Below are 20,942 nucleotides of genomic sequence, written 5' to 3' on the forward strand. Positions count from 1 at the left end.
TATTTTTCATCCGTACACAGGACTACGTTCTTCGAAAGGCAATGCATCAAAAACGAAATCGTGTACGTTTCGAGCAATATACACGTTTCAGCGCACACCTTTCGAAATGATAAACTAACTCTCTCTACCACGCCCATTGTGCATCGTTAGCTCGCTAACGATGGCTTGAAATGCTGCTTTCGAGACCTTCCAAGCCGCTCACGGCCACACTGCGCTATCGTATGCTAAGGAGAACTATATTATTATTTTCTGTGCAGTTCGATATTTTTCCAAGAGGCGGTAATTTTTTAGTGCGCTTTGAAGTTACGCCATCGTCAAAGTAGAAAGCAAAAATGGCTGCCTGCGGAAGTGGCGCTCGCCTTCGAGAGGTAGCAGATCTCGTGATTCCGCTGCGTCCACGGCTCACTTTATCGATGGATCGAGCAGCAGCTGGTCTGAGGATACTGCCTTTTTGCCGGAGAATGACGACGACGCTAAGCAGCCCGAAACATTGGCTGCCGCCACGCGGCACCCCCAATTGTAGCGCTTGCAGTTAAATTTTTGTAGTGGAATACCTGTTCAACAAAATTTTTTTTCCTATATAGTGCCTATTAAACGGCAATCCGTTTTGTACATCTCAAATGTTTTGTTAAATATGTTTCTTAGTAGATACAAGCGCGTCTTTACACACTTTGTTCAATCGTATCCCACAATGTTGATGCTAGCAATTTATATCGCTTTTATGACATATATCTACTTAACGAGACTTTAATGCGTGAGAAGTGCATTCATCCTGCTTTTTATTTATGCCTTACATAAAATAATCAGTGCAGTAGTTTTTTCAAAAAGAAAGATCTGGCGTAACCTACAATAACACCTATTTTCGCCATGGTTGGGAAAGAGTTAAAGGGTTGCGCCCGGGACTAAAATCGTACGTCATTTGTTTGCTGACTAAAATTGTGTTTGTATTCTCGCAGAGCACAGATGAAGCTGTGGAGACAGCATAGCTGCATCCAGGTGCAATTTTCGAGCTTTCAAGCGTGCTACTAAAACGCGCACAGCCCTGAATGTCCGCGTGAGTTCGCTATATAGCGTGAATATTTAACTCTCGCCTCTACGCCAACAGGTTTTCTCGCGCTGTGGTTTAGCGAATACTAAGCAAGGCGACAATGACGGGTGTCTCGATGTGGCTAGAAGGTCCGACATTTTCTCCCGGTTCGGTACTACGGTAGAAGGGACCGACGTCCAGAGCCAAAGAACTGGCCGTACCCAAAATGACAGCAGCACCTCGAAATACTGTCCGCACGACTTCCGACACGGACAGCTCCATCTTGTCTTCTTGAAAGAACAACACGAGGGCATCTTCGATGTCGCCAAACTCATTTCTCGCACTCTCGAGATGTGTGGCCATCTGATGCGTCGTAGTCGATGCCGGGTACTTGAGACTGGTGGCCCGGATGACGTCACCGAACAGTGTGAAACCCCACAAGATAGGGCGAACCGTCGGCCCGCTCGTGATGGGCCTCAGCACTCTGAGACTATTGGTCCAAAGCATGCAGCTGGCCACGTGATTCAGTATGGGCGGGCTACGGAACGTCGTCTTGTTGAAGGCGCTGCTGACGTAGAGGGCGAGGTGGGCCGGGTATCCCGTGCCCCTGTGACGGATTGTTACCTGCGATTTCAAAAACGAGACACGGATTACACGCCCCCAGAAAACACAGGATAGTACGCTACGACCTAAACACGATGATTAACAAAACAAAATCATGCAGATCCAACGCGCACGTTGTAATCTATGAGAAGGGAACATTTCGTGAAGCGGTTAAAGAAATGCTACAAATTCGCCCGTTTCAGTCGTGCGCTTTTGGCATCAAGCACACTAGCAGGCTCGCACGTGCTCTAGTGCACCCGTCCAACGCACTGTGACAATTATATTGCCTTGCGTTTATACATGCCTTATAGGTTTCAATATAACGCGCCCGTCTTGGCCAATCGCTCATTTAGGTGTGGTCCATAGAATGAAAATCCTCATCAGCAGCAGCACATTGTGATCATCTCCAAGGGGTAGATGTCTGGCTACCCTGGCTTGTCTGGCTGTATTGCAAAATGGTTTGGGCGAGCCCTGTAGTGAAGGCCGTTCCTCTGTCCATGATGAGGACTTCAGGAGAACCATGTCGCAGCAGGATGTTCTCGTGGAATAATTTAGTGACTTCGGCCGCACTACCTTTGCGCAGAGCTTTTGGTTAGGCATAGCGGGCAACGTAGTCTGTAGCCACCACGGTCCACTTATTTCCAGATGTTGACGTCAGAAAGAGCCCATGCAAATCCATCCCGATCTGCTGAAACGGTCTGCAAGGAGGCCTGATTGGCTGTAGTAATCCTGCTGGCCTTGTCGGTGGCGTCTTGCGTCGCTGGCCGTACCGACATGTCTGACGTAACGGGCGACGCCGGCGGAGGCGTAGCCACCAATACCTTTCTTGTATCCTCCATGGTGTCCGGGAGAATCCGAGGTGCCCAGAGGTCGGATCGTCATGTAGAGCGTATAGTACTTCTGGACGCAATGCTTAGGCAACAACAAGAAGGTAGCTGACATTCACTGGTGAGAAGTTCTTTACGAGGACGTCGTTTTGGAGGAAAAACGAACACAGGAATGAAGTGGCAGGCCGGTCTTGTTTACTTGGGCGACATCGTCGTCTTCGTTGTAAATTTCGACGATCACCTTAGGCGGCTTGCGACAGTACTATAAGCCATCAAGCCATCAAGCCATCAGGGCTCCTTCTGAAGCCGGAAAAGGTGCCGCTTCGCTTACGACGAGCTTCTCTTTTTGGGTCACGTCAACAGCAAATCTGGAGTCCACCCTTATCTGCAGAATACATCTTCCATCACTAACTTCATACAGCCCACCGACATGAAGGGAGTGCGCAGATTCCTTGGATTGTGTGCCCATTACGCGCATTTCTAGACTTCCCTATTACCGAGATGAGTCCACGAGAGAGCCTAGAAACACCCATACCTGATCCGGAATAGTTCAGCTAACATGCTAAGGAAGACATTCTCATTGAAAAGCAGTAGTTTCGCCCGAAAGGCGAAGCACCGATTGCGATAGCAAATTAGTAAATATCTAAACGAAGTAAGGATAGTAGTTTAATCGGCCGTATGAACTTGTAAACATTGCTTTACCAAATTAACAGTTAAATGATGTGTACTGAACGAATAATAATGAATGATAATGCGGTGGAACGAGGACGCAGAAAGATACGGACACACAGAAGGAGACGGCACTGTGTCTGTGTGTCTGTTGCTTTATACGTCCTCATTCAGTAGCGCTAACACATTCTACCATGCTTTCAAACCAACTAGACCGCCAACATCTTTTAATTAAATTAGCAAGCACGGTGTCACGCGCGCACAGGTAAACATGTACACAGATAGCTCGATGAGCGCGTAAATTCGCTGTCAAAATGATGGAGTGAGAGATCGCAGCAGCAACAGCGATCCAATTGACATTCAGGCATTTCTCGCTTCAACGCGAAGGAAACGTCGAAAGCACAGCGCGTACGAAGTTACCGGCATCACGCGCACTCTGCAAACATCGGAAATCGCTTTGAAGATTAGGCCCGCGCGAGAGCACGCTTTGGCCACGTCACAGATTGCTTTCAAGTAGCTGCCATTGGTGAGCCGCGTTTGCCGGCCCACCCACGCACGCTTTCACTCGCATACGGCGCGCGGGGATGATTTTATCGCCCTTGGCCATCATATGTAACCTCACGGCGACGGCGACGCAGACGGTAGAAATGCACCTGGAGTGTCTATATAATTGCTATCGCAATAAAACAAAAACACAGAGGGGAGATGGGTACACCAAGAAGGCTGAACTACGCTTGCCCTGTTTGCGCAGCGGTATTCGTGCTTGCGTTTGACGCCGACGATGGAAGTGGTAGGGGCCGCGGCCTTCTGGCAGGCTGCACACGGTGCTCGCTCGCACTCGACTGCGGTACCGGGCCACGGGAACAGCACCAGCACGCAGAGGCAGGCCGAGCGCCGCCGTGCGTCCCCGCGGAGCGTGAAGCACACGGGCTCCTCGACGTGCAGCTGCACCACGGTGGCCTGGTCGGGAAACCGGGAGGCGACGGTGTCTGCATCTACAACAGTGGAAACAGGGCAGTGTGTGCCGCAATGAGTCTTTCGAAAATTAACTACATTTGATCTTCAACCAAACTAGGGGGGGGGGGGGGGGATCACCACGGAAGCTGCAGCCGCTGAGTGCCAAATGAACCGCGAAACTATAGTCGCAAATAGGTTGCAAGTATATATTGCTCTGAAATGTATAATACCCATGCAACAAAAGTGCACAAGCTATAACTTTCTCTTGGGCAAGTTTGTTTATATTCATAGACGCCACTATAGCACAGTTAATACGAACACATTCTGTATTTTGTTGCAGGCGGCATACCCCGGTTATTGAAAACCTGTCAAAAAAGAAAGAAACATGATGTGTGCCAAAATGCTCACGCACTATCATAATTTCACGTGCTCGCAAAAGTGTGAAAACTTCAAGTTTGTTGATCTCCTTAGACATCACGGGCTACACCTATGTCCGTGACTTAGTCCCACTCACCATACTGCTTGTGCGAGCAGAGGATAATCCCCAAAACTGGGTTCCTATTGGCCTTCTGAGCAAGATGCAGGCGAAATTCCAGTTCCTCTGCAAACGCCTGGCTCAGTGAACGGCTCCCGAACTGCTCCTGAAAAAAAAATGCATATTCTGGAACCAGGCAGGAGCGCTCGGAGCTACCAAAAAAATTCCATAATGGCTATAAGGAATGAAAAAGGTAACATCTTCAAAAGACACCATGCACTGGTTTAAATCTGCGACGTTACTAGGGATAGATTCAGCAGCAAAGAAAGCGTAGTGCAGACACAAATGGATATAGCAACAAAGAAGCCTGCAAAAATTCTGTAAAAAGCTTTTACTTCAAAAGATAAAGTAGCAGTTCCGCCCGAAAGGCGAAACATCAATTGCGATAGAAAATTAGTAGGCAGCCATATAGAGTAAGAACAGCAGTTTTATCAGCCGTATAAATTCACAAACGTTCGCTTACTAACTAAACTAACAAGAATGCCGTCATTTGCGCACAGGCAAACAAGCACATCTCACTCGATGAGCGCGGACACTCGCTGCCAAAACACTCGCGCGAGCATAAGCGGCAGCTGCAATGAGCGAATTGACTTTCATGCTGCGTATGCAGCGCACACAAAGTTATATATGAGCCCTCGGCGCACCTAGTCTGTTCTCATCTCAGATCAATATCAAGATAGGGCCCGCGCGGCTGCACCAAACACAGCCACCACCGAAAAAAAACCGTCACCCCCTGCCTCCCACCTCCCGTGCCTTGCCCGTGACAGAAGACGGCGCGCTTCCTTCCCGCCTTCCTCCCTTGCGCCGCCAGCGCAAGCCACCATCAACGAGTGAAAGTGTTCTCAACGTCGCACGCTTTCACTCCCACCTACAGCACACTGTGCGCGGCCACGGTGTTATCGTGCTTGTGTTTTACATGGAACATCACGGCGGTGCGAACAATGATGATGACGGAAATGATAAGACGAGCTCGTACAGGCCAGTTACAGGTACGTGGGTGATATGCAGAATGGCAATGGAAGCCATAAAATTATAGCTGTTGAAATGGGTGGCGATATACCGGCGAATTACAGAATGGTTTCAGATGAGGCAGACTCTAACAGGAGTGTTTCTATACTAACTAAAACAATACTAAAAAAATATTTCAATAGCTCAGAATAGACATTTATGGATAGCATTTCTAGATAGTTAAGGGAGCCTACAGCAGCGTAGACCGGGAAATGTTATGGGATATTCTCAGTCGCGGTGGCCTAGATGACGATTTCGAGAAGTTGCTCAGGCTCATACATAGGGGCAAACAATTACAAATTATATAGGAAGGCCAGAAATGCAATGAAATGGTGGAAATTCACTGAGGAGTGAAGCAAGGGTGCCCCCCGTCTCCGCCTTTGTTCAAGGTTTATGTTTAGAGCATAGAAAGAAGACTGGGCAACAGTGCATTAACGTTTGATATATGCTACATTCGTAATAGGCAAAGGGCACAGCAAGAAGTTGCTAGGGGGACGAGGTAGTGCTACTAGCTGGCCATGCAAAAGATTTAGAGAGATGTGTGTTCAGAGTGGCAACAGAGTGGCAACGTAGTGATAAATACAAATCTTAATTTTATCGCAAAGAAATCGGGAAATACTGTCTTTAACAAAGATACGAGTAATTAGGTGGTTTCAATCCAACAGCAAGTCACACCCACAGTCAAGCAATAGAAACACTGGGTGTAGACATAAATGAAGACTAACCCCCGTATTGCGAAATGCATCCTAACTTGAAGCCTATGCGTGCCTTCATATAGATGACGCCTGAGGGGGAGGGGGGGGGGGGTATTCTGTGGGACTCCATCTATTGGACTTTTCATTTCGGCCGCTGCTGATAGGCTGGGGCCACTCGTCTCCTTCTCGCTCGTACAGCTACGTCCAATCAGCAGTGGCTGAAATGGACAGTCTACTAGGTGGACTCCCACAGAATACCTCCCCCCCCCCCGGGTGTGAACACGCGCAAGACGCTCATTACGTTTTCTTGAGTGCGTTTACGACAGGCATCATTTAAATCAAGTCAAGCATGGGCTTCAAGTTACACTCTAAGAAGTAAAGGAGGAAATGGAGTAGTGAGGTTACTCCTTTAGGGGAGCAACTGATCTGCCACAACCATTCCTCCCTTTAGGGAGTAAGTGCGAAGGGATGAAGTGTTACTCCCCATGCCGTTACTCCTCCGAGGACTAACAGTTGCTCTTTTCCGATGCTCCTCAAGGGAGTAACGGTCATTATTTCCGATGCTCTGCAAAGGTGGAATGAATAAAATTAGGCATTTATACACTAATAAAAAAGATCACTGAGCTGAAAAAAAAAATGGCTGTGGCTTAGGTAAGGTTAAGCCCAGGATGCGAAGCATACTAGCCTTTATTTTAGTTGTTGAACCACTGTTTAGCCTGGTGAACTGCTGTTGCTTGGCTATATTTGGTTCGGCTAGACGAAGAAACAACTCATGCATTACTTCTTCGCCTTCAAGAGTGGAACGCGACAGCGTTCCCGTCGACCCGCCAAGGGGTGTAAGACAATGGGCTACAGGGCAGCGACTACGCGCCCCGCATTGGACGCGGTGAGCGTCGAGCAAAGCAGCGATCGGCGCGGCAACGAAATGTGCGCCTGAGCAAGAGACGCACGCCTTAGAAACAGCGCGTTTCTAAGGCAACACCGCATTCACTAGAGGCGCTTTTGTACCGCTTTGAAGCGTTGTACTCGTGGCTCAGTGGTAGCGTCTCCGTCCCACACTCCGGAGACCCTAGTTCGATTCCCACCCAGCCCGTCTTGCAAGAGTTGAGCCAAAGCCACTTCTCCTCTGTCGTGACGTCACGGTGTCGCGTGATTTCATGGTCACCGCCGCGCCTGAGGAGCTGGGTTGAGCCCTCGTAATATGCTTCGCATAAAAGAAAAACAAGTGTGCCCGAAAGGAGGATTCGAACTCACGTCCTCGTGCCCACAAGTCAGCTACTCACCACTGGACCACGGCAGATTGCTTGGTGGGGTAGGAAATTGAGACAGGTTAAGCATTGGCATGCACGTACGGCAATGTAAAAGCGACTCGGCATTTTGTGTATGCTGTGCGGGGAGAGTATAACGTTGAGTGTACCTGCAACCATAAGCGAGTGCGAAAAGAAATCTGCCCGAGTATTCTTAGCGTGCTTTAAACTGAGGCACTACGCGATATAAACGTGTATAGGCGAGCTCCAACGGGGCGCCTAAGACGACAGAGACGGACAATTGCTCTGTCGCTTAGTGTGTCCCGTTTGAGCTACACATCGCTTCAGTTAAGTTCGTGATCTCCTTGGAACGGAATGACCTTAGGTACTATTGACCAGCACAATCTGGCAGTCTATCAATGACTTGCGCGTTTAATGTGTATCGCTCACTTCTGGTGTGCCCACGAAGGGCATGGCTCTTCACATTCCAACTTTAAATTTCACGCAATTTTCTCACGAAGATGCAAAGTGCTGCTTTGCATGTAGTTCAATAGACAGTGCACTAACTTCGAACTATTCACGATTTATAGACAATACAGTTTTTGCCGCATCATTCCACGACACGGACGAAAACAGCGGAGAGCATGGGGAGTAACTGTTGCCGTTCGTCCTCCCGTTGCTCTCTTTCCGACCAGGGACTAAACACTTGCTCTCCAAAATTTGCACATGACACGCACATCCGTGCAGCTACTCCCTTGAGGGACGAAAGCGCCCTTTTTAGGACGAACTGCCCAGTTACTCCCGTTTTCCCCGGAATTCTTCTTAGAGTTTAAGATGCATCTCTGAATAAGAGTGTTAATCAAGCAATGACCAAGGAAACATAAAAATGAAGGTGAGTCGGAATGCAGCAATGCTGAAACACAGAGCGTTTTAGGGCTACAATAACTATGACGTGATGCGGGGTATCTGCAAAGGAGTACTGGTGCCCGCGCTAACGTTCGCAAATAACACTGTGTGCTTGAAATCGGACAGCCTGTCGGGGTTGAAAGTTAACCAATGAACGTTAGGCCCGTTGGCTTTCGGAGCCCATTTTAACATCACCAATGAGGCTGTGCGGATTTTTGAAGCTTCTTTTGAAGTCAGAGAAGCGCAGAGCAAAATAAGGTTTCAAAAGAAGCTCCGATGAAAATAAATGGGCGCGTAAATGCACAAATGTCTGTACTTGAAAAGCGTGAATACAGTATAGAAGAAGAGGTCAAGAAAGAAAGTGTGCAACTAAGTGCCGGGTAACTGAAAGTGCCAAGACATCATCAGGGGAAGAATCTTATATGGGTTTGGAAAGTAAACGGTTCAATTGGAAGAGCAGATAGTTGGGCTAGTTGGTTGAAATGCATGCTGAAAAAGTTTCCGCGGAGACTCGAAGACAAGCCGAGAAAAGACCAGGACGAATGCTATTCTTGTCTTTTCTCGACTTGTCCGTGTCGCCGCGCAAAATTTTTCAGTATGGTCCACTTGGCCCCACGTGATTGGCCCGAATTATGCTTGTGTCGCCGGGCTGTAAGCGACAGTGGCGCGCCAGCGCAAACTATGAACACGTCACGCATCTGTCAATACTTTTCAGAGCAAACCTGTCATCGGTTATGTGCGGAACCGGAGAAGAGGTAGTTTGCTTTAGGTTCGGTTGCTGTGGCTTGCTGTTTGCTCGCGACTATAGTCGCGCGCGTCGGCCGCGCTGCCCCGGAGACCCGCGGGCGTCACGCACGCGTGCGTTGGTTACTTCGGTGGCTATGACTTGCACTCGTTGTGTGCTCCGCATTGCTCTTTCCGTGCCAATGACGGCTGTAGGTGCAATGTGCGGTCGAAGAGATGGTTAAATTTTATTTGCACCATAAATGGCGGCTTTCTAAAGCAGACATTTCGCTGGCTGCCCTACGAACTGGTGGCGACTCGGGTGCGGGGGGGCATTCCGTAGAGAGGAAGAAATTGCGCGTGGTGGTTACTCGCCGCGTGTTTGCAGATTACGCGAAGTACCACATCTCTGTCGCCCGCACTGGTCACGGAGTTGCTCTCCTAATTACTATTATTGGCCGATAGAAGGGCTCGATGAGCTTTCTTGTGACCCTGGCTGCCAAGCCCAATGTCAAGGATACATTTGCATGGTGAGATAGAATTCCAGGTGCTATCTTCAATGTCCATAGCACGCAGATAGCCATTCTGCAGCCGCGAGGGTTCAAGCCATACAGCTCCACGGTTCCTTTCTTCGGCTCATAAGATTGCAGAATGAATTCTGGGATTTCGCGTGCCAAAACCGCGATGTGATTGCGAGTCATGCTGTATTGAGAGACTCTGGATTAATTTTGACCACAAGGAGATCTTAAAGGAGCCCAAAATGTACGGGGCGTGGGCGTTTTTGCCTTTCGGCCCCATATCGAAATGCTTCCGCCGCGGCCGGAATTTGATCGCACGACGTGGTGCTTAGCCGCGCAACACCATAGCCGCTAAGCCACCGGGTCGGGTAATAAGACTGCAGAGTGATGACGATAAGAGTGTAGAGGTCTCTGATTTGACTGCCCGTTTTGCTCTAGCTGAGGAGCGCCGCACTGTAGTTTTCAATATGACAGTACAGTGCGCGCATTCCGCGCCGCGTTCTTGACGCAGGCAATACAGGACCCGCATATTGCAATGTTGGATTATATTTCCCATTGTATTTATAGCGTGAGGCGCCGAGAGGTAGATCGCAGCAGCAACGGCAGGGCGGTGGCATGCCAGTCGTGTCCGAGCCAATCACGAAAGGTGAAAAAGAAAGAAAGAAAAATTTAGATGTATCATTATGAAACATGGCCCTACGAGATAGTTCACCGTGCCCTTTGCACTCGCTGCTTTAGAAGTGCTGGCAGGGTGTGCTTGGTGCGTGCATTGCGCGCGCTCGTGGTAGCAGACGACGCGGCTCGGCACTCTGCCTACCTTTGCGACGCAGCGCTTGCGACACTATCTGTAGGCCAAGAATGAAAAAAAGACAATAATAAATTACTTCAAGCACAGCGTAAACACCCAGCACACATTTATACTCTAGAACTTGCAGGATATTATTTATGTTTTATACTTATCAGGCAAGCAGAAACCTTCCATGGTTCTTCGACTAGTGCGCAACTTCATAGACAGCGCCCTCTCGTCTATTGGCCGCGTCCTCCTCCTCTTTCACCACCGGCTGGGGAGCAGCCCGTTCAGACACGCAAGTGACGAAGTGAAGGCGAAAGCGGTTGGCCTTCCGAACCGTTCTAAGATCCGCAGCAAGGAGTCATCAAAAAAGGAAGTGAGATAAACAGAGCCAGTAAATTGAATGCAAATAATGGAAACAAAAAAGGCCATGAGGATTTACAGCAATGGGAAAAAAGCAGAACCAGAAAACTGTAGGATAACATAAACGTCAGTGCCTTGCTATTTGAGGTTCGAGCTGGTTGCCTAAGGACAAACCATACCGGAGCAAATATCCGCAACAAGATGAGGCATGTGTTTGCTGTAGCGAAAATCCGAAGGCCACTCAGCACATCCTAATGGCATGCGAAGGCATTCGCCCACTGAGACCACTAAGCAACGCAGACATTCACGAAGCATTTGCATGGACGAATCTGCCGCCCAGCAGTCGGTATAAGCACGAAACGCTTCGAATAATCGTGGGATAAAAGTTGGGGAAAGATTGATAGCAGAGGATTCGTTGCAGGCACAGGAGCAGTAGAAGGTAGGTACAGAAGGTTTTGGGAAACAGAAAAAAAAAGAGAATAAGAACATGTATATGAACTGCTAGATTGAAAAGCATGTATGGCGTACCTGATTAAACTAAGCAGGCAGGATGAGTATTTGTCACCACTCGGTTTCAAAAGGGATGGCAATAAATCGTGATCGGTGAAGTGCTTTGACGACCGCGCGCCACCTCGCATGGCGGCAAGGCGGGCGCGCCAATCGAGGCACCGTAGAGACTGGCGTTTCGGACGGAGATTTGGGAGCCGGAAAAGCCCGTCCGAGTGCGCACCCGGGCTGTCAGTTTTAAACGCGCATGACAAAACAAAAAAAAGATTCCCAAATGGCCACGTTGCTTAGAAGCGCTTTGAAATGCCCCTTCATATTTAGCCCTTTCAATTCTAAACAGGAGGATGTCACTGCCCGCGCGAGATGGCATGCGAGATGGCACGCGCGATAATCTCGCACGGCTTCCCGAGCAGATATTAGCAGTGGATTTATTTTCTGCAGCAGTCGGGAAGCAAGGCTGCCTATTGGACATTGGTTGAGACGAACAGACGCGGGCAGAACCACTAGGTAATTTGGAAGGGCCGAGAAGCTGTACTTCACGCTGCCGACATTTAAAGCCGATATCTTTCTTTGGCTCTTCCACCCGTTTTCGTCGTCGGTGGTTAGCGGTTAAACGTTGCTGATCGGAGGTTGGAACAAATTTGACAGCCACTTAAGTATCTTAATGTGAATGCGAAACCATGAGGACTTGTCTAGGACTGCCTCAATGTGATATCGCGTTTCGATATCCAGTTTCGAATTCGAATGGTTAGAACCGATAGCGCCACTCTACGCCCAATGCTGTAAGTGTACCTTGCCGTGTTCCGTTTCCCCTCACTGGAATAAAGCATTTCTTTGTCTGGTGCACGACTAGAGCAGACTGGCTCTCCTTTTGCAGCGCTTCGCTTCCCTGCCGTTAGGCTTTACGCCGTAGGGCCCGTGCCCAGCGCGCCCCATCGAATTCTACTATTAACTGGCGACGAGGATGAGCCCGTTCTGCTACAACGAATACCGGATCCTGCCCGGACGCCGCTAGCAATGTACCTGTGCCACGCCCGGCTGTACAGCGCATTCCGTCGCCATCACTTACTATAGTCAACACACCTTATTCCACCTTGGTATACCATAATTCAGTTTAATACACTCCAATCCAGCTTATTCCATTTGATTACACGCTAATCCACTATATTTTACCTTAATCCACCTTAATACAATTTTGGGAGCGGGCCAAATCGGCATTTTTTGGGTGTGAGCCACGGCATCCATGGCTGTTCACCATGCCATTTCGCAGTGCGAGCCGCGCAGCAGGCGCAGCGTGGTGAGCCTGACGTCATATCATTTGACCGCGTGGGTTTGGGTACTATCGTATGATTACGCCGGACGCCGGATGTTCCACTTGGCGGGTCACGTAATGCCTTTCGTGGTAAAACGCAGGACACAATCACTAGGCTCGATTCTTCAGTAATACCTGGAACAGCACGAAGAAGCGGAGCCGCTTGCGGAGCAGCGGCAGGGTGGCCTCTTCCCATAGCGCGTCAAAGCGCGCGAAGCTGAAGAGGTCCTCCACCGACAAGCACCGGGAAACGGCTCGCAGCACCGTCCAGCAGCTCAGCGCTGCCGCGGCCGCGGCCCCCATCTTGTTGATGCAGTTTCAAAACATGACGATGATGATAATGACCTCGTGTCCACTCATTATCTTCGTCTTCATCGCCGCTCTTATGGTTCTACAAAAAGCAACAAGGGTTTTCAAGCTGTGACGGCTTTTTCGATCAAGATAACCACGGATAAAGCCTACATTCGGCCAATTCCCAATGGGTTTTCTCAAGATAATGCCTTATAATTCTAGGCAAAAGGTGTAGGCGCCGGGGAACGCCGTTTTATTGCGATAACCATTATATGCACACTCCAGGCGCGGTAAGGTAGCGTATAACGTCCGAGGGTAATAAAATCGTCGCCACTCGCCCTGTGCTATGTGCGCCATTGAAAGCGCACGAGGGTCAGCCAGACATAGCAGCTCAATCTCGCGTACGCCAGGTAGGAAAACGGAGAGGAAGCACGCCGTCTTCCGCGGCGCGCAAGGTTCCGGGGAAGGGGAGGGGTGGGGTTTCGATTGCGGGCAGGCCGGGCGGCCGCGCACGACCGCCCGGGCTGAGGTACCTCGAAAGCCACCGGCGACGGGGACAGAAGATCGCCGTGCCATGTGTCTTCGCGCTTAGTTGGCGTTGATGCAAGAGGCAGCGCGAAGGCCAATACTTTGGCTGGTGCTGCCGCGCTTCCTCACTCCCGCGTTTTGACAGAGAGCTTCCGCGGTCATAGAGTGAGATGTGTTCCTGCTTGCTCGTGGGCGCCTGACACCATTCTTGTTATTTTAGTTATTATATCGACGTTTACAACTTTATACGGCCTAGAAAACAACTGTGTTTCATATGGCTGCACAATAATTTCCTATCGCAATCCATGCTTCGCCTTTCGGGCGAAACTGGAGTACTTTTTTTTAATACCTTCTCAACTTGAGACGAATTTGGCGAATCTGGGATCTGGGTATCTTATAACCACTTCCCTAAAGAAACGGTGGGTTTGATGACACGTAGATTTCGCTTGAATAGGACAATGGTATTAAATATCACCTCGTCATACCTGAATAGGTAGCAAGAGTCAGGAACTAATGAAATAATAAACAAGTCGCAGTCGCGCCCGAAAGTCGAAGCAGCAAATCCGATAGTAAATTAGTAGGCAGCTATAATAAGTATAGATTTTAGCTTGATCTGCCGTATAAACTCGTGAACACTCATCTATTAACTAAATTAAACAACCACGGTTTCACGCGCTCACAGGCAAACAAGCACTTCTCACTCGATCAGCGCGGAGACTCGCTGTCAAAACGCTGGCGCTAGGAAGAGTGGCAGCAGCAGTGCGCGAAGTTACCTTTTTTCTGCCTCTCACTTCAGCGCGAACTAAGCAGTGATGGAGGAAACCTAATGCTTGGAAAACTGGCGGCTCTCTATACGAAGTGCCTATAGACTGCAAGGGTCGCAGAAAAGTGGAAGAATGAAAACATTGCACTAATCCACAAAAAGGGCGACGTTAAAGAATTGAAAAATTATAGACCCATTAGCGCACTCCCAGTATTATATAAAATATACATCACTATGCAATAGAATAAGGCCAGCACTGGACTTTAGCCAACCGAAGGAACAGGATGGCTTCAGGAAGGGATTCAGTGGAGATACGAGCAGACACAGAGGCATTACGTAATCAAGGAGTACAGACCCCTTACGTAAATATCTTGGAAAATACCTACAGATTCCACAGCTACCTTAATTCTGCACAAGAAAAGTAAGAAGATACCTATAAAGAAAGGCGTCAGAGAAGGAGACACAATCTCACCAATGCTATTCACTGCGTGCTTGAAAAAAGTATTCAAGCTACTAAACTGGGAAGGCTTAGGAGTACGTATCGACGGCGAATATCTCAGCAACCTTCGGTTTGCCGATGACATTCTTCTGTTCAGCAATACTGTAGACGAATTACAAAAAAAAACATATGCTTGCGCATAACCCGTGTTCAAGAAGTGAAACCTCCCTGTAACTTTTTAAACAAAATTTTTGTTTGAGTTTTCCTTCTCTTTAATTCAGTTGTCCCCAACCAGACTGATATATCTGTCGAGTCTCATAACCGTAGTGTGCATGAGTGTCGTCAAAATACAGCTTTTGAAAAAAAGAACATTAAAAAATTAAATTATGGAGTTTTACATGCCGAAACCACTTTCTGATTATGAGGCATGCCGCAGTGGAGGACTCCGGAAAGTGCGACCACCTGGGGTTCTTTAACGTGCACCTAAATCTAAGTACACGGGTGTTTTCGCCCCCATCGAAATGCCGCCGCCGTGGCCAGGATTTGATCCCGCGACCTCGTGCTCAGCAGCCTAACACCATAGCCACTGAGCAACCACGTCGGGTAACAAAGAAAAAAGAAACTTTCACTAAAGGGCTCCCAAATGTCGTGCTGCATAGTTACGTTTTCTTATGCGCGGTAAGGGCTCAGCGTTATGAAACCATTATATTTACCAGAAATAGGCAGGCAACCACGATTTGATGTCTTGCGAAGTTTTTTCAGGTTACTGGCCTAATTGGTAGCCTTACAAATATCCATGAATGTTTTTTTGTATTTTCATGCGTGCGTGACCTTCACCCGTCGTCTTCGGTGAACTCAAAGAGAGAGCCTGTTTCTGTTTGGTGAAGATAAGGCCCAGGTAATGCGTAATGTGTACGTGAAGTTCGTAGTGCGCGGGTTTATTGCGGCGCTTGCAAGAAATAACGTACGCAAGCGTTGCGACGCATTACGAGTATTTTACGAGCGTGCAAAAAACTGCAAGCTATCCTGGTAGAACAACTAATGCCATTAAAAATAAATTAAGAGAAATAAGAGGACGCGGCTATTTCAAGTTATTGCGCCAAGATAAATGCGTGTGAAATAAGTACTGCCTTTGCTCAAAATTTAAACACGTGCTCGAAAGTATCATATTGCCGTTATAAGATATTCTTCGTAATTACACGAGATAACTCTAGTTTACGCCATGTTTATGCTTACTAGAAACGTCTAGCATATTTAGTGCAATGTGTGGCGAAATTTGAAATTTTCTTGACAGATAAGAAGTGTAGCAGTTAATCGGTGTATCCTCCTTTTTTGCGTTTATTTTCTCCTATACAAAGTTGCTTGTATGTTTCCATAGTGACCTCACTCTAGTGACCTCACCTTTTTACAGTTGCTTTAGAGTAACGTTCTAGTTCACATGTACAAAAAGTTCACTCTTTGTGGCTAAATTACAGGTCTTGGCAGGAAATACCGCACGCAGGCTATCGGGAGCGTTATAACTGCCTTTAATGAACAAAGTAGAATTTAACATACTGCTATGGCAGAACTGCAAGCTCCAACAATTTCATCTAATGAAAAGGAAGGGGGAGACATCATGGTTGATATTCCCAGAAGTTAAAATGTGTGGCGATGAATTGCTTGATTTTTCAAATTTCTTTATCAGTGACTGAATGCATTTATGCTGAAACGTTTCAAGTAGACCAGTGTTATGTAGTCAATGTTTGAAATTGTGTGTGTGTTTACAGGCCACTGAATTTTTATTGCAACTCCTCGAAAGAAAGAGCTTCTCTGGAAATGGGGTTGTCATTATGCGAGCTCGTATAATTCTGCAGTCTTTTTTTTTGTAAGCTGTGCATTTTTTTTCGTGCCAAACAAAACGTCGGCGGTGCCTGTTTCTTCTGCTGCCAGAGAGCCGGTGACCTCGTCGCGTCGAATATTATTGACGAAGCAAAACTTCTATGCTGTTTTCATACCTCAGAAAATCTTCAAGTAACTGCCAATCTGTCAACTTACTGCCAACTGTCAGTCTGTCATTTTCGATACCTCGTCTTGCGATGCTTTCCGACGTATAGCCAACGAATAGTTCTTTTCCTTATACCTCATCGTTAACATGGCTCTCCTTTGTTCTGTAGCCACTCAGGTCCCTTCCACCAAAGCTTTGAAGACGAAAATTATTCTACTCTGACGGCTCTGGTTAGTAGATCAGTCGGATTTTTATTTCCGCTGACGTATGACCCCTATTTTCAACTGTGTATTCCTTAATTTCTAGGAGTGTGTGTTCAACGAATGCTTCACGCTTTTTCGTCTATCCAGTGCATCACAATTCTGGAATACGGAATACGCAATACACAATTCTGTAATTGGAATACGTGGCAGGAAAGCAGCCTACGAATGCAAGGACGCCGTCGTTGTTTGATAGCGTTTGATGGACGGCCCCCCTTGCATCCTTTGCTCACGCTGCCAAGCAATGGTGGTGGGGTTGTGGTCTTTTCTGGAGCGGTGAAGAGTCGGTGTCCACGCTGCGTGGACCTCTGGACAGGCGCTGATGGATGGATGGTGCTTTGTCTCGTGGCAAACGTCTAAATAACAGCGAATCCCAGGTCACCGTCGTTGTTTAGTAGCATTGGATAGGGACCCCCTTTTCATCCTTTGCTCAGGCTGCCAGGTAATGGTGGGGTTGTGACCTTTTTTGTACCTGTCAAAAGTCGGTTTCCATCCTGCGTCCTGATCCTCCTGATGATCCTCCTGATGATGTGGGAATTGCATCTTGATTCGTAACAAATAGTTATCTGATCTACAGGCTATTTGATGCCCACTTCCCAAGATTCATTGTTGTTATCTAGTAGTGTGTCTAGTATAGTACAGTCTAGTATAGTATAGGTCTAGTATAGTGATAGTAATAGTAGTAGTAGTACTAGTAATAGTTGTTGTAGTAGTAGTAGTAGTACTAGAAAACTATTTGCTATTTTGTAATCAAGTCCCCGAGGTTGGAGCTCTCTGGGACTTGAGTCCAGAGCCCCATTTGCTGTAGCTATCCGGCTGGCCCGGTCAACCAGATATTGATGCTCGTCTAAGGCTGTGCTGGAAAGAGCGACTTCCCACTGGGATGAGGAGGCCTCTTACCGATTCTCAGCCGAGTTTCCAGCCATAACGTCATCAAGTAAAGGGGATTTCGATGTTTACCCATGGTTTCTGGAAAATCTTGCTGCTTCTAGTCCAGGCGACGTATTGTTGCTGCTGGTACAAGCATGCTTGATGTGGTGCCAAACGTCATTCGTGTCATCTCCCCGGTTGCCACAAGCTCACGGTCGCAAGCTCACGTAAACTACGACCAGGACAAGCGCAAGTTTGAAGAGGCAATCCGGAGTGAAGAACTCGCTCTCCAACTCTGGGCCGTCCAGCAGGTCCACGACGCCGCCAGGAAACTCAACCTCCCGGTTCCGTCGTGGGAGACGCCCACTCCATGAGAGCCCAAAGCTCTCGTGGCCTGCAGGACCTGAATAAAGTTGATTTCCTTCCTTCCCGGTCACCATATGCTGCTCATAGTAAAATATTTTTGCGCGCACAATTGACAAGGACACAGTGAAGGGGCACACGAGCGCTTTCTCACAACTATTTTATTTTCGGAAAGATACAGAACATATATACCCTAGCTATCAGCGCTGAATATGTGCAACAAGAGTGGTCAGTAAAACAAACAGATTCACTGTGTCCTTGTCAATTGTGCGCGCAAAAATATTTTACTATGAATTCGTACCAACTCGCCCAACTATCAGTTCTGCTGCCGGATATGCTGCTCCTCTAAAACACCCTGTTCATTATCCCACCACGGGGAAGGAATAGCGTCTCAGTCGTTTTTCCTGTATGCTTGTCTGCAAGAAAACTTTTTACTCGTATGCTCTCGTTGCAGCTTTCGGAACTTCAGCAGTCTTATTACAGGCGTGACCACTGTTAGTGAGAACACGGAGCCCATTGCCTCGCTGCGCGGAGTACTCTACCACCGGCGCCTCATGCGGTGCAGGCATGAGGCGGTGCAGGCGCAATCAAAGCGATTGGCGAAAAGCCCGGGGAGTCGTCTGCCAAGACTTCACGAGGAGCCGGTAGTGGTGCTCTGCGAAGAGCTGCTATGGACTCTCGTGTTCCCGCTAGCAGTGGCTACGCCTGTATATCCGGATTAAAATATCTTCCTGCTTGAACGTCTTCATTCAAGAGCATTCCTGGTATTGATGACGACGAAGTCTTCTCGAGCAACTTCTTGATGGACAATATAGTATTTCACGTGTGCGTGCTGTTCTCTCACCGCTCTTTGCGTTGGTGCAGTAGACAGCACGAAGGTCACTTCGCTCGCTGCAGCTAGTCTTCTTACGCTTATTGCTCTGGGCACATATACTCACACTGCCTGCTGGGATACGTTTTGTTGCTTGCAAGCATAGGTCTGATGCATAGACGTGATGTGCTCGAAGACAGAGGTTCGCTTCACTGTCGGTCACAAATTTTCATATTGCGAGAGGCCAAAAGCCAGTACAGACTGGAAATACTCGAAGACCGACGTTCTGCCCTACAGGCCAGAAGTGAGGTGACTCACTGTCGGTCAAATTTTCATTCGCTTTCAGCAATAACGTACCTGTTTGCATTGCGGTATGGATGGATGGAAACAACTTTATTCTGAATCCGGCAAATTTGACGACCCGGGCTCAGGTCTCCCAGGAGGGGACTTCGAGGCCTTGCCTCGTCGCCGCCTCTCGGGCTTGCTGGACAGCGCACTCTTGTGTCGTGAGGTTGGAGCTGCGCAGAGCGGCGGCCCACTTCGACGCAAGAGCCTCCGGAGCTACTGCCATTGTAGCTGATGTAACCCGACACTCCCACAACATGTGTGACAGCGTCGCTCTAGTTTCCTGACATAATTTGCAAAGAGCAGTCGGGTATTGCGCGGGGAAAATGTGCTGCAATCACACCGGACTGGGGAAGGTTTGTGTTTGCAATTGTCGCCAGATGACTGCCTGGCGACGTTTCAGCATGGGGTGAGGTGGAGGCAGCAACCGCCTGCCTAGCTGGTAGTGCTTGGTGATGTCATTGTATCTGACCAGGCGTTCTCGCGTGTTTTGAGCCAGCAGTTCTGAACTCGAAGAGGCGGTCTCCGATTCTGCGCGGCGGGTCAGTTCTCGCGCAGAGCGGTGTGCTACCTCGTTCAAGTTAATGAGGCCCTCATCGGTGGGGGTGGCGACGTGCGCTGGAAACCATATGATGGCGGTGTTATCGAAGTGCTGTCGACCAGCTTTCCTTAGAATCTGGAGAGCTTCGGAGGAAATGCGCCCCCGCGCGTAGTTGCGAACTGCGGATTGTGAGTCGCTAAAAACTACCTCGCAGAGGGGGTCGGTAAGCGCAAGCGCAATTGCTACCTCTTCTGCTGTTTTGGGGTATTCTGTCGCGACACTACACGCGTGCGTAAGCCGGGAGCTAACGTCTACGACTACCGCGGTATCAATTAGTATTAATATTAGTATCAATTAGTAGTATTTCGGTATCAATTTCGACCACACTCCGGGCGCGTTGTTGCCATCGCCATGATGTGCCGTATAAATTCCAAGGGCGATAACGCCGTCGCCGCGCGCTGCATGCTGTACGTGCGAGTGAAAGCGTGCGTGTGAGCCCACGATCACGGTTCGTGCGCGCAAGGGAGCAAAGTGGGGAGGAAGCACTCAGTCTCCCATCGCGCGCAAGGAACCGAGGGGAGAGCAGGTAGGAGAAGGAGAGTTGTACTTCGGCATAGATGCGCATAGCGAGGCCGCGCGCGGTCCCTTAGAAGCGAGCTGCTTTGGGCGCAGAGTCTAGTAGGGCCGACGGCTGGTAGCTTCCAGTGTGCTGTGTACTCGCCGCTCAGTCTGCGTTGCGGCGGTAGACAGCAAGCAGGTGCACGTTTGCCTGCGCGCACTGACACCGTGCTTGTCAATTCAGTAAGCTAGTGTTTACAAGTATATACGACCGATAATACTGCTATCTTTACTATGGCTGTCTACTAATTTGCTATCGCAATAGATGTTCTGCACTCCGAGCGAGTCTTTTTGCAATAAATAACTTAGTGGAAAGAAAAAGGACTACAACGAGCGTTACCGAGTAAGAAAATTACAAAACTAGCGACTAGTACAATTGATTAGAAGTAAATAAATCCACGTAATTTGTTATGTGCAAGTGTGACAAACAAATTACGCGGAA

The 20,942-nt window shown here is 48.5% G+C and overlaps 1 protein-coding gene across 1 annotated transcript; it reads right to left on the minus strand.

Annotated features, from left to right (window-relative positions):
• Positions 1-762: 762 nt before the first annotated feature.
• Positions 763-13,005, minus strand: LOC135911696 (uncharacterized). The gene is made up of 4 exons (XM_065444050.2): positions 12,823-13,005; positions 4,598-4,724; positions 3,865-4,121; positions 763-1,651 (listed from the first exon to the last, which is right to left on the minus strand). Exons 1-4 carry the CDS (start codon positions 12,988-12,990, stop codon positions 1,124-1,126), a joined length of 1,080 nt encoding a protein of 359 aa, XP_065300122.2. The 5' UTR covers positions 12,991-13,005; the 3' UTR covers positions 763-1,123.
• Between the last annotated feature and the right edge of the window lie 7,937 nt (positions 13,006-20,942).

The sequence above is a fragment of the Dermacentor albipictus genome, chromosome 5 (genome assembly GCF_038994185.2).
Source record: "Dermacentor albipictus isolate Rhodes 1998 colony chromosome 5, USDA_Dalb.pri_finalv2, whole genome shotgun sequence".
NCBI lineage: Eukaryota > Metazoa > Arthropoda > Arachnida > Ixodida > Ixodidae > Dermacentor > Dermacentor albipictus.